Below are 14,419 nucleotides of genomic sequence, written 5' to 3'. Positions count from 1 at the left end.
TATAGCTTAGCACTTTATCTATAATTTATAAACTCAGTATTAAAAAGAGCATCCAGTGGTATCTAGCTTAGATCAGAATTGAAGTTATAAAGGTTAGTTAAGAAAAAGGTAAAAGCAGGAAACAACATTCTCCAAAAAAAATAAGAATTGGAACAGAGTCTGAAAAACCCAGACAAAATACAGGTGCTCTTATAAGCCAACACACAAGACAGCCAGCAGAGGAAGAGTCTCTAAGAACTGGGCCACAGAACCTGAAGCATGAGAATACATGCCTACACCGTTCTAAATGAGGGACAGGAACAGAGCAAATCTTGATCCTGTTCCTCTTTTTTCTTTCCCTGCAGCAATCCCACCTACCTTTCTGGGCCCTTCCTTTCCCTCCCAGTTACATGCTGTTACCCCACCCACCTCTGGTCTCTCCCCGATGATTAATAAGAATCCTCCCCCACCCGGGCCTTAGCAGACAAAAGCCTCATGCTCCCCACCCCAAGGCACGTCTCAGCATGGGGCTATTCTGGTATCAAAGCCATATGCTCTCCACCCCACAGTCTGCCTCTGCAGTTGGTTCCCAGCCAGAGATAGTCAGGAACCAACATCTGGGAGAGGTGGAGCCAGCTGGAACATACTCTAGGAAAGAGTCCAAAGCTACCTCTGCCTTCCAGCAGTAAGAAACTCTCCCTCTTCCCACTGCAGAGGCCACCTGACAAACCTGACAGTGTTTCATTCTCAATGAGGAAAATATATATACCTAGGAAAAATGGAGAGAGGCCACTGCAGATGTTTTAAATAATAACTAATAATTTATTTGCTCTTTCAAACAATAAAAAGTAACTGCAGAAGAGCTTCCAAAAAACTGCTTGCGATCACAGAAAAAATAAAAGAGGCTGTTGAAAGTTTGTGAAGAAGCACAACAATAGAGAAATGACTGCCTGAAATAGTCAGAAAAAAGTTCTTCTAAACTATTGTAACTGCTCTTGATATGTTTCATTATACAGCTAGAAAAACATAGACGGAGAATACTTTTTAGAAGGAATACAATGACTAAACACAGCCCCTCAAACCAAACCAAGTTACAGTAGTATTACTATGAATCTATGGGGTAACATATTTTGTGCAAGCTGCATCGACCATAAGAACTGCGTAATGTAACGAAAGAAAGTCTTACGAAAATTAGATTTCAACTTCACTTAGAGGTGCAAAAGGCAGGGATAAACATGCTGCCTATTGCAACACAATCCATTAATACAGGATAATACACAGTTATTTGGATCTAGGCATAGTATCTGCTTCAATATCCAAACAGGTTTCTGTGAAAATAAGCAGTACCTAATTTTAATACGTCATAAACTAACTGTTCTACCTTTGAAGTGAGCCCTTCCTTGAGCAGGAAATTGAAATGACCATGTTTTCTTTGACGAAAAACCATAACTGCGTATGTTCAAGCACACTGTGAAAAACACACAAAGGAGGGCAATGGCTAAGATACTATTTTTTATGTTTAAATCCTTCTACTGAAAGAAGAATCCTAGGTAGACATGTACAAACAGCTAAAAAAAAAAAACCTAAAACTATATTCTTCTACCTGACAGGCGGTTGAATACCTTCCCAGATGTTGGTTTATTTAGTCAGACAGGACAAAATGCTATGTAAATTAAGACATATTAAAACCCCAACTTCCTACACTGAATTTCAGCTTTATTATTCAAGAGGCATGAAAAAAAGAAAAAAAAAAAGAAATCTGAAGGCAGCAACATAAACACTTACCGTATCTTTGTTCCACATTTTTATGATTCGAGAATCTGCAGAGATAATTAAATCCAGCTGATGCTGAAACTGAATTGACTTAATTGGCAAGCCATAGTGGTGATCTTTGACTATTAATGGATTACTAGACCGGAGATCATATAATAAAACCTTAAAGAATAAGAGACAGATTAAACTTACAATATTGTACGATCACGAGGAAGTCATGCACAACACACTTTCACTAAAGGTTTAACTAAACTTGAGATTTTTTACTTAAATACATGGAGAGGATTTAGGTAAAAGAGATCATTTTAAATTCTGAAAACAGCTTATTAAGTGAGGTCAGTTTATTTTGACAATATATTTTAACCTCAGAATGCTTCAGTCTAGAAAAACTACGAGAAATTTAAGAGTTCACCATCTTTCTAAAGTATTTTTAATTTCTATTGAAAAAGTGATCCATTTTCAAGGCTCTTAATATTTCTTAATTACTGGTATCTCATTTTCAAATTCTTGTGCATGCAGATTTAAATTTTCAGACTCCCTTTCATATTCAGAGAGTATCACTTTCACTCATATAATTTTTTATTTTAAGGAAAGTAGAGAGTATAGGCCCTGTCTTCCAGAAACCTACATGTTATCTCCAAAGTTTCCTATGGAACTCGACAAAGACCTTAAATCTTTCACATGCACAGCGTGAATACTAATAATTTTGAGGAAAAAATATTATCAGTTTGTTTAATAAAAAATTTAATTTCCAATAAAACTTGCCTGACGTATACTGCCATTATCACAAATACAACTCTAACATATCTGCTCTCGAACAACATACAGTTTTCTAAATCGAACAAAAGACTGACGAGGGCAGAAAAAAAACACATATCTGCTCTCGAACAACATACAGTCTTTTCTAAAGACTGACGAGGGCAGAAAAAAAAACCCATACTCCACTTTACAAATATGATGGTAACAATGAAGAAATGAATCTAAATCATCCCTTATAGAAAGATAACACAGTAAAAACAATACTTGAGAGACAATCACTTCTGCTTCGTTAGCCACCATCAAGATAAGGGACAGCATATACGTTGCATTGAGATAGTACTGATAGAGTCTCAAAAAGCAACAAATTCCCCACATACTTGACTCTTAAGTCATAAGAAAACTGCAGAATTTGAAGTTATATAGTATGTACACTGTGATTATTTTAAGTGGTCCCTACGGTATTCTGAAGAGCAAGACTATTTGACAAAATTAATCTGCAGTTCAAGTCTATACATGTAATTTATGCTTTTATAAATACTTTTTAAAATATATATTTACATTACAATAAGTGCACTCAATGTATGATAGACCTGGACTGGCAACTGCAAGAACAGGATCTCTTAAGAACTGCTGTAGATGAAGTCTACCTGCCCAGTAGATGTTCCAACAGCCATATTCAAAGCTCCATCAAATTTCAGTGCTGAAACGGATGGTAAACCATCTATCCTGCAAAGCACAATGCTTATAGTTAGACATTCTTTAAATAAAGGCTGCAAATAATTTTTTTCAATGTTAAAAATAGCTAAGATAATTAATGTAAATTAATTTACATATATCACTCAGAAATTCTACTTCAAAAAGCTGTAAGTTGTGAATGTAAACAATACAGTTGTATAGAAAATTAACCACTACTACTCAGATCAATAACTAAAAGGCTCCATTTGTGACTAAGAAAAGCTTTTATTCACACTAGCAATGAGAAGTGAAGAACTCATTTTAACATAAAGTGGGATTTGTTTCTAAAAGCAAAACTTCTGAAAAACCAGAAGCACACACTTTGAAAAAACAGCCTTTACTCACTCTGTGTCTGCTGTCACACTGCTTAAAGCACAGTCCAACAGCCCAACTCGATTTCTAGTTCTAGGATCCCAGCATTCCACTTTACCCTAAACAGTTTAGAAAATACGTTTCAAGCTTATGCAACAGATGTCTAGTATTCTGAAAATGTTTAAATAAAATTATGAATTATTTAATCGATGAATAATTAATCAAATTTGCTAAGCTGAGTTGCTCTAACAATGGCATAAAAGCTCCACATATTTCATTTATATTTTTGAAAAATGTGATCTGAACCAAAATCATTAACAGAAAACTTCCGAAGATTAATAGCCAATTTCTACAGATGGCTACACTGTAAAGCAAGATAACATTATTTTCTCTCCCATCTGCAAAATCTCAAGCACCTCAGCAACCAAGATAGCTCAGAAATTATATCTGCACTATGCTCTAAAAAAAGTCATCTTGTTTACTGAATCTATACTTAACGTAGCAAATGAGATCAAATTCATTAATTAGGTTTCTGTCATGATTTCTTCTTATCCTCATGCAAACTAATATAAAAAAGAAACAAACGCTACTGCCCTTTTTATAAAAGGAATGCAAACATTTACCTCAGCCGTCCCCATAGCAAACAAGTAGTGCACAGGATTTATGTCACAGACATTACTCTCTCTAAAACAGAAAAAGGAGCAAGTTTAATGACCTCAGAATAATTTAACACCTGGACAACTAAAAAGATTTCTGCAATCATGCATCTTGGAAAAGCAAAAGCTGGAGGGAGGGAGGGATGGATGGCCAACTAATAACAGCTTCCCATACTTAAGAGGAGCTTACCAAGAATTTGGAGACATCAGAGACAGTGCTGATTACTTGAAACAGGTAAGGCTCCAACTGGATGTAAGGATAATATTTTTACGCTATGCAGATAATTAAGGACTGGAATGGGTTGCCCATAGAGGCTGTGGAATTTCCATCCTTGGACTTTCAAGACCCCCTGAGAAAATTCATCTGAATTCAGTGTGACCATGCCTTGAGCAGGAGGAGGCTGGGCTCTGAGCTTCCTTCCAACCTGAATGATTCTGCATTTCTCTCCCCGCACCCACCACCTGTCAACAAGCGTTGCCATATCGCTCTGCTCCACTATATTCTTAAACAACTCAATTATGCCAAAAGGTCTTCCTGATTATTTACGTTCTGAAGCTTACATCTCCAGCATATTCTGGTGAATGGCCTGTCTTCCTTTCCCTCATCCAAGTATTCTATTTCTCTATAGGGCACCCAAGAGCCTTCTAATTTCTCCAGTAACTCTTCCAACGCACAAATATTTCTCTTTACACCACTCATCCTGGCACTTTCCAACTTCTTCCATTCAAAGCCCTTCACCTGTAATTCTATAACTCATTGAACTCCCCCACGTCACAACCTTCCCACAACTTCAAGTCTCATCTCACTAATTCCAATTTTACACTACACCCTCAGCTCTCCCGCTCAAGGATTTCCCTCCTTTTTTCTCCTGCTGCTCAGTTTCTGTATTGTGCCTTCCCAAATATTGCTTCGTCCATTAAGCTATCCCATCCACGGAAGACCACCTGCTGCCCACCAACCTGCCACTTTATCTAGTCAAGTCTGTTCTTCTCATCTGCCTCTCCTCACATGAAAGAAGCCCAGCTCCTGCTCTGGTAAAGTTTTCAAAAGAATCAGACATATGCTGGAGATAGAAAAATTCTTTTTGGGCTACTCCAAGAGCAGAAGGACAAAGACATGTCTGGGAAAGTACATACCCTGTGGGTAGATCTCTATATGATGGCTAAATTGAGCAAGAATGGCAAAGTTTTAATGAAACGCTCTTAAGTTCAAGTTATACCTATTACAAGTCTATATTAAGCAATTTTAAAATATCCACAGAAAACTAAATTAAAGCATAAAAACTAGAACAAAGAATTACAAAACATAAAATGAGGCTCAGACTCAGCATATGTTCATTTTCAAGTCTACAATGTGTTTGGGCAGTATTCAGATACAGTACTGATGGCGAGCATGATAGTAGTTTGCTTCCACCTGGTGGAAAGAAGACAGATAGACGTCGTACACTACAGATAACTTACGCAGCATCAGTTTGCAGGGAGTTGAGAAACCTTCCTTGTTCCAGATTTAGCCTGTATACTTCAGAGCTACAAAGGAAAAATCCAAAATTACTCCTTTCTGTTACGAATACTGAAAAATACTGTTATAAGTTGGGAGGAGTTATAAAGATTCTTGCCGACAGCCTAATTTTACCAAGTATACAATTCTCAGACTTCACATTCTAAAATTCTAAAAGACACAACTATCCTTCAGTGTTAAAAATACAGAGAAACATGTTCATATTCACCAAAGATATCTATTACACTGCCATATCCTACCAATTCTTCTTTTTTTCCAGGGAAAAGATACATTAATTCCTTTCTTAAAATCTTTTAATTTCCTATGATTTACATTACATCTTGAACTGCTACTATTTTGTTTGAAACCCTGAAGACCTCATTTTATTTTTACTAAGTCTTCTCAAAAACTCAATTAATTATTTTATGATTTCGCTCATACTTTAACAGCAACAAAACACCAACCAGAACAGAAAAAGTTAATTTTCATTACTTAGATGCTAATCATTTTCTAAAACAGTACACTGAATTGCAACTTTATAACAAACTTGCAAATACATAATGTACCTGGTTTGAGAACCAAAGCAAAAAGTCTTAAAACAGTACAGGAAACTGAGTTTATCTTAAGTCTTCCCACATTTTCCACTCTTCACAAACGGTCTACATTATTAACTTGTAAGGAATTGTCCCTTCTTCCGATTTTTAACTTTTCTGGTATTTTAATGTTCGCTTTATTTTTGGAAAACATTGCTAAGAAAAGTGAAACAAAATAATCCACTTAATCAATACCTTGCTCCTACAAAATACAGGTCACAGGATGGATAGTGGTAAGAGAAATCTCTACCAAATTTTGGTATTCTTGTCTTGTAGTAATGTCCATGTTGCGAATGAAACTCCACAAACCTGCCACACTGCAAGAAGACAATCTGAAAATAAAATAGAAAGCACTGAAATATACAGAAGCAGATGACAACCTCCTCAACTTGTCTTACAGTACAAACTCCAGTGATTTTTTTGTCAAGCTCATACAGGTTTATCACAATTTGTTTAAACCATTTCTATTAAAACGACAGAATCAATTAGTGCATCATCATTCTCACTAGCCACAGCGAAGAACTTTATTAATAAAGATTAAATGTATATTCACAAGAGTATATCAGATACCCTGAAAGCGACTCTGCAACCAGAAGCAGTATAGTCATCTCAGTGTTATGCTGCACCAAAATCAACATCTGTACTTCTTACACCAGAGTTAATAATTTCTTCCAGGTACAATGCCATGCAGACATCAATATGTTCATAGGTATTAAGCACATGAACTATATATATCCTGATGCACGGCAGCATTCCAATAAGTGACACCAATGACTTTTGTGCATTTTTTTGTTGTTTGCCAACTGCAGAAGCACATTGTTTCTTTCTGAAACTTCGACAAATATCTCAGTCCTGGAAAAGCCCACAGGGAGGCATTACTAGAAGGCTAGATCTATGCTAGTAAATAAAATAGACCAGAACCTGCCCCTATAGTCCTGATGGCAAGTTAAAACAGCACAACTCGTATCCATCTGAAGGAATTCTCCCAATTTTAAACAAAGTATCATCCACACCATGCGTTGCACTCATGCCCAGGCACTGTGTGAAGGAGGGACAGTTGGCCTGGCCCAAACTCATGTCACGATGCATGCCAATAGTTAAATCATATGGATAATCACAGGCTAACTCTTGACTCTGAGCCTCACCCTATTTAGCTTTGATCAGAGAAGCACTATTTTAGTTTAGAGTATGTATAGTCCATGTATCTTCCAAAAGTAGTAGATGATCAAGATTTTAAATTCTTAGCAACACAAATAAGGATGAGAAGCTCAGGTAAGGCGAGGTACAAAAGTTATTTTAAATCTGTCATCTTTATTTATATATCTGTATATTCTTCCCTTAAGAGATATGCAGAAAGCACTGACCTGTGCTAGTACTTCATGCTTATTTATCATTAAGCCCCCCCCCCCCTTACTTACACTTTTTCTGATATCAGAAACCATAGTGTTTCAACTTTTATTCAGGGACTCGCTCATCTTGGTCCAAGACCAAGTAGAGTATCATCTTTCACACATGTAACTACGATTTCATACAAGATTACAGATGCAGCTGCACAGTTGATGTGATCCAATGATGTTTTTCATATATACCCCAACCAATCCTTTGTGTGCCTAATGCTGTTATGCTTAAAACTAGAGGTTTACAACAAGCAAAGCTCTTTACTAATCTGTTTGAAACAATGCCCAGATCAAATCTTTTCTCTATCATCATTGCAAAAGAAGAAATGTCTGCATCTTCATGCAGTACAGAAGCTACATAAACTATGGGAACACCACAAAATTAAACCATATTTAATTTAAAAATATCAGTATCACGTTCTCCAAGTTCACTACCAGCAAGCCATCAAAAATCTGTTACCAGGAAGAGAGAACATGCAATTTGCTTTCAATGAGAAAAGTGCGTTTTCTTCTCACCTGCTCTGCCTCCAAATACATTTTAGAAAAATTTTGATAGTTGCCAAAAGCAACCAGATATTCTGCTAATGACTGCATGACCTCTAATATTTTCTATTTTAAGACAAATTTCTACAATCTCAGACTTGAAGATACTTATGTCCTCTTTCATTATCAATGGATACAACTCCCTGGAAACTGTGTTTGTCTTTCCTTCATACTAAATTAATTTTGGTCAATACCAGAAAACTACCACCTCAGGGTAGCAAAAGCATAGCCATTGGTGTGAGGCAAAAATACTAAGCAGAAATATATGTAAATATGTGTCTCTTCGCAAAAGGCTGTGGAAAACAAGATACTCTCTCTCAGGTCTGAAAATCAGTCCAAGTCTAAAACTTTTAAGACTAAAACTCAGGAGAGCACAGAAGTGTCACTGTTACAGATACAACTATGAGTGAAAGTCAACAGCGTGCACTCACTGTGAAAATGCAAATAAGCCTCAAAAGGTGACCTTAAGAGGACGGCAGGAGGAGACTGCGGAGAAGCTATTTTCCCTGCGCTACTAAAGCGTGAGGCAGTGTATCTAGCGTTGATGTCCCCAATTCAAGAGGGATGTTGAGAGCATCAAGAGGGCTACCAAGACAGACAATGGGCAGAACACAAAACATACACAGAAAGGTTGGAAGAGTCTTAGCTGGTTTAGTCGGGCAAAGAGTACCCTGCAGGACAACCTAATAGCAGCCAGCAACTAAGGTGCAGTAACAAAAATGACAAGAGTCATTTTGCTACTGCTACTGCAATAGCAACAGTAAAAATTTCAGATTTTCCTGGGCAGGTTGGATAGGAAGGAAAAATTCTTTACAACAAGGTAGTGCAGCATTGCAACAATTCATTCAGTGAATATGTGGAACCTTCACACTTGCAGTTTTTGACAGTCCTGCTCAAGCATTAAATGACATCTGAAGGTCCTCCTCCAATCAATATTTTTATATTTCTAAGCATTTCAAGCGTAATTTCTCAAATACTGTTCCCTCTTTCTAACATGTTCAAAACATTGTAACAGCTACCTGAAATGTTTTCTTTCTAATGATTTGTAAGTTTTAGGAAAATAAAATTGAAAATAAGGTTGCATTATGTTGTGAAAGTAGGGATTCCGTCTGAAATATAGTACCAATATCAGTTGAAAACACACACAAGCCTTACTGCTCATAACCAGTCAGAAATTTATTTGCAAACACACCTTCTGCAATTTGAATTGACGCATATTCTCAGAAATCTCACAGGGGGGAAATTTTGAAAAGACATAAGCTAGAAGGCTAGATGATAATGTCTCTGATCAAATAGAAATATTTATTAAAACAAACCTGTACCATAAATGTTAAGGTCTCTTCTCAGAAAAAAAGTATTAAAATAAACATTGAACTACAAAAAGCCAATCTAAACAAAACAACAACCAAAGTTTGTCCTAAGGAATCAGCAAAATTATATGCTTAAATTTCATATTTAACACCTTCATGGATCAGCAAAGCAAAGTTTACAGAAAGAGGTAACATCTTTTATCACACCAACTGCTGCAGGTGAAGAAAACAGCCAGGTGTTAAACAGAATTAGAAGTGGTAACTGTATGGGGCCTGAAAAGTATGATGGTTCTAAGAACTCAACTGTTTCCCCCAGGTACAGCACTTCATAAGGAAAAAAAAAAAAAAAGACAAAAAAAAAAGACATTACTCCTCTCCACAATTTTCCTGTCATTGATATGCTTAGAAGCATCATGGCTACAACAAAACTAAAAAAAAAATCAGGCTATTAACTTACCTATAGCTATCCCACCTCTCTAAAATAGGGTATCTGTGTATCACTTGTCACAAGGGATTGCAACTAAATGTTATCCTATAAAGAATAACTAATTTAGTTTTTCACTTTATTTTGTTTGTAGGATAGATCATTATTTCAAGTTTCTCTCTACTACAGACAATAGACTTTAAAAGTGGTAAGGCAAATTATAATACAAGGAGACAAAGAAAACAAACAACATTTTGAAGGTACAAAAAAATGATGATCCTGTTTGCTTCTTTAAAAAAACTTCTCTGTTCCAGAAGTTTTGATTGACTGCCTTTACTATATATGAAAATGCATTTTAATATACGTTCTAAACAATTTTTTCATTTATACATTGAAAACATTAAACATACCTTTGAGTAATCATCTGATAAAATCTCAAACGTAACCACTAGAGGAGAGAGCAAGAGAATTTTAAGTCAACTAAGTAAGCAAACTTATTTGCAAACATTGGCATAAATCCTGAAAACATTTACACGCATGCTAACCTTTAGTCATATAAGTATTCCCCACAGGTGTCAATGCATAACGCAGGCATTGTGATAAAATCTTTAATTATGTAACTTTATTTGCAAAATAGTAAGTAGTTTTAGAAAACTTTAGAAACATAAGAAGCATCCTGTAATCTTTTTATCGTTCTTGTATACTTGACACGTTCCTCAACACAGTGCTCAACCATGTATTTATTGGCTCGGGGAGCGTCTAATGAAACGGTTTTCAGTGAGTGTGTGGTCCATAGATCTTAGAAAAACCATCAAAGATAAAAAATGACATGAGTTTGGACGCACTACGCACAAACCTGCACATGCAATCCTTGTAAGGGGTGAGCACTTCCACAGGAAAAGTTTTAAGTCTCAAAAAAAAATATCAGAGACTTGAAAGATACTCTCCATGCTGAATACTGTAATGTATTGAACTTTGCCTAGTTTTAAATGAGCTGGGTTGGGAACATTAGGGAGTAGCTGCTTCAGCTAAATTGGTTCCATTTAAATGAGGTAGCTCATTTAGTTACCTGAAGTGACTCTATGCTACCTTTCAAATTAAACATATTTCTGCAGTCTAGCACGGTGCCAGGTCAAAAAAAAACAAAAAAAAACACACCTTACTTTAAGCTCTAATTACAAGCAAGCATTTACTATTACAATGACTCCTACTCCTTTAAAGCAGGTCTCCCTGTTGCCATTTCTTGCTCTCCCCAGCCTCTCTGAGCTCCTGCCCCTACCACCTTCCCTCTTACTATGTTGTAGCACTGTCCCTTCACCTTACATGACTCCTTGCAGTTCTGAGGCACAGGGTAAAGAAACGCCACCATGCGCTACTCCCCTTTTCCTGACATAATTCAGTTCTCAATTTTTATTTCTCACATGACTTTCGCACACATCACAGTTAGATCAGTTTCATTCTTCCATAATGATTTAGGACTTCTGCTCATCCCCTCATTGCTTTGGTCTCCCCTCTATCCCAGGTTTCAGCCATCAGTCTTCTAATATCCCAGTCTTCTAACAAAAACCAAACCACCATTCCCCAAATCTATGCACCCTAAAACTCAGAGACACAGCAGCTCTGACCTCCTCTCCTAGTATAACTACCAACAGATTCTCCCTTTCCCATGGTCTAGATGGCTCCTTGCTTTCCTCACCATAGTTGTTCTCCCTCCAAATTTGTAGCAAACAAGGTGTATCTAGGGCCTTGGCCATGCTACCATCTATCCTTAAGCATCTTGCTTTGAAGAAAAAAAACAAACAAATTCACTCTCAGGGAATTCTCGTTACCCTAACTCACCTACTGAACTTGGGCTCCAGTGGAAAAGCAGTGAAAACTCGTTTCAGCAATGATGGTGCAACCACTGTGCCTTCGCCTACTATACTGCTTCACAGAAGGGGACAGAAGGGAGAACTGACCACTGCCCAGCCATGGCACCCGCATCACATTCCCCAAACAGAGCACAGACTTCAGCCACATTCAGTCTCTGAGCTTCGTGCTTACTGATCAAGGTAAATCTTACACTCTTCACATCGCTCCAAGACAGGAAAGAATTTTCAAGGAGGAGGAGAAGGGAAAAATACAGAGATAAAGACAAGGTGATGTTTTACTCTAAATTCTTGTGTAACTCCAAAGTACGTTCTGCCTCCTCCGCATAGGCAGGCAAATTTCTACTTGAGTCCAACATGAATTATGTAGGACAGATATCTTGTACTAACAGCTATAGTTTATACTGACCTTCAGAATCTAAGCATCTTTCAAATTTCTGGGATAACTGATAGGTATCAAAACAGCGGATCCTTGGCTTATAAGTTCCTGAAAGAACAATTTAATCTTTAATAAAGTAAAAAAAATAAACAAAAAAATATTAAAGAAAAAAAAAAAAAAGAAGTCTTACGTATACAGGCTTTACTGAGCTTCATCTATAAGTATTCTGATCTTACCAGAGTCTCTGTGACTGGAAAAACATGCCTCTTAGATACATAATCTTATGGCCTGTTTTTTATCTTTGGTGCCTGGAAGCACCCTTGTATGTAGGTTCCTCTGATCCAAATACATCGTACAGAATTTAGTAATACCTTCCAGTAAGTCTGAAAGACCAAGTCTCCTTATGCTACTAAAGTACTCACGTTTGGATCCTGCTTTGATAGTAACAAAATATAGCGTTATCCTCCATCCTTTAAAACAATACTCAAACAATGATGTGCAGAAGTTATTTAAAGCAAATTTACATACATACAACAAAAACAAATAAGAACTTAGTTTTTAACTGTATTATAAACAGTTTAGTTTTTAATTGCATTATAAACCCCTGATGGCGGGGGATTGGACTAGATGATCTTCAAAGGTCCCTTCCAACCCAAACCATTCTATGATTCTAAAAAGAAGTGTTTCACAATACCACTACCAAGACAGCCACATCTATCACATCTTAACAGTAAGCTTCCAAAATCCTGTTCAATGCTACATTTAAAAATGAACTCTTATCAATTCTACCTGAAATATTAAGTCATTCTGCAATCAAAATTTTCTAGCAGTTTTGGCCTCTGCTACAGAGATACACTTTGTTAACTCACCAACTGCCATAATATACTGTCCATCTCTTGATACCTTAATCTTCGTGCTAACTGTGGGCATTTCAAAGTCTTGAATAAGTTCAATTCTTCTACGGATATCTATAAAGAAAAAAAAATTATAACGGTAGCACAATTGTATCAGTCCAAAAAACTGTAATGGTTTCTTCCAGAAGCACATTGAGTTAATTGAATATAGGGAATATCTTTTAAAGTATAAAGATCTTTTAAGTATAATTAACACGTTATAAGCAGATTAATGCAGCCTGTTAACCCTGAGAAGTAGGCAACTGCCATGCAAAATAAATGTCTATTCTGAGGTAACTATGTAACAAATTATTATATAATGTAGTAGCAAACATTTATTCTGCATTTTACACAACTAAGATGTTGTATAATGTATTCCATCCTCCTGTTAGCTCTATGCATTTTTTTATTGGTTGGTTCCCTTATACAGCACTTCCTATGGTATGTAAATAGCCATTTTTATTTTGTATAACAAGTTTAGGCTAAAATGATGATGTTCCTGCACTGCAGGATTAGCATAATAGCATAGAGGAGTTTATAGTTTGACTTCATCATAAGCTACACATGGAATTCATCCATCATGTTTCTGTACAATCTACAAGCCAAATACTTCATGTCTGCAATTTAAATCAGTATTGGTAATATTCTGTTCACACAAAGCTATACAGGGAGTTGAAGTAAATATTTACGGCTTTAATTCTGTAGTTTAAAAAAATATAAGCTACGCATAACTTTCTTCTGTCAGTTAGTAAAGCTTCTCCTTCAGGACCTGCACGTTGTACATGTGCAGCCGAGTATGACTGAGGACCCTCTGACGGCAAAACTCACCCACATCTTTCTTCTGTAATGCTCTTTTCTTCCTGTCTGAGAGCCACTGTAAGAAAATATATAAAATCAGACTTGAACTCATTACTCACGAACAGAGTTGCTTAAAGTTTACCCAGTTTGGGAATGTGAGATATTCAGGCCGTTAATTCTTTTTTTCTTGATTATTTTAAAATTCCCACTGGCAAGTTCAACCATTCCACAGCAAGAAAAACTTACAAAGTCGGGTTTTTTTTAAACGGTCTGTAGAAAAAGACACCGACAACTCGAGCCGCACACACTCAAACCGCATTTTTAGTTTAAAAACCTCACCAGCAGCTGGTTTCATTTGGCGGTCCCCACCCTCAACATCAGAAAGAGAAGGGGCAGGTGGGTGAGCGGCTCCAGCCCGGGCTGCACCTCAGGCCCCAAGCGCACAACACGTTTTTAAAGCCTCCTGCTGCGGGGGCCGGCGGGCGGGCGGCCCCCCCCGGGG

General features: G+C 36.9%; 1 protein-coding gene across 1 annotated transcript in view; it reads right to left on the bottom strand.

Moving 5' to 3' along the window:
* The window catches only part of NOL10 (nucleolar protein 10), a 58,254-nt gene that overhangs the window by 38,025 nt on the left and 5,810 nt on the right, over positions 1–14,419 (bottom strand). The window contains exons 2-11 of the mRNA XM_009889774.1: positions 13,948–13,993; positions 13,096–13,194; positions 12,257–12,334; positions 10,390–10,427; positions 6,501–6,637; positions 5,676–5,741; positions 4,182–4,242; positions 3,592–3,677; positions 3,159–3,237; positions 1,765–1,914 (exon numbers count right to left, since the gene is read on the bottom strand). Of these exons, the coding sequence (XP_009888076.1) occupies positions 1,765–1,914; positions 3,159–3,237; positions 3,592–3,677; positions 4,182–4,242; positions 5,676–5,741; positions 6,501–6,637; positions 10,390–10,427; positions 12,257–12,334; positions 13,096–13,194; positions 13,948–13,993 (840 nt within the window). The remainder of the gene's footprint in view (positions 1–1,764; positions 1,915–3,158; positions 3,238–3,591; positions 3,678–4,181; positions 4,243–5,675; positions 5,742–6,500; positions 6,638–10,389; positions 10,428–12,256; positions 12,335–13,095; positions 13,195–13,947; positions 13,994–14,419) is intronic.

This window comes from Charadrius vociferus, unplaced genomic scaffold (genome assembly GCF_000708025.1).
Source record: "Charadrius vociferus isolate BGI_N301 unplaced genomic scaffold, ASM70802v2 scaffold267, whole genome shotgun sequence".
Lineage (NCBI taxonomy): Eukaryota > Metazoa > Chordata > Aves > Charadriiformes > Charadriidae > Charadrius > Charadrius vociferus.
Note: the sequence above shows the minus strand (reverse complement) of the source record. Positions and strands in the feature narration are given on the sequence as shown.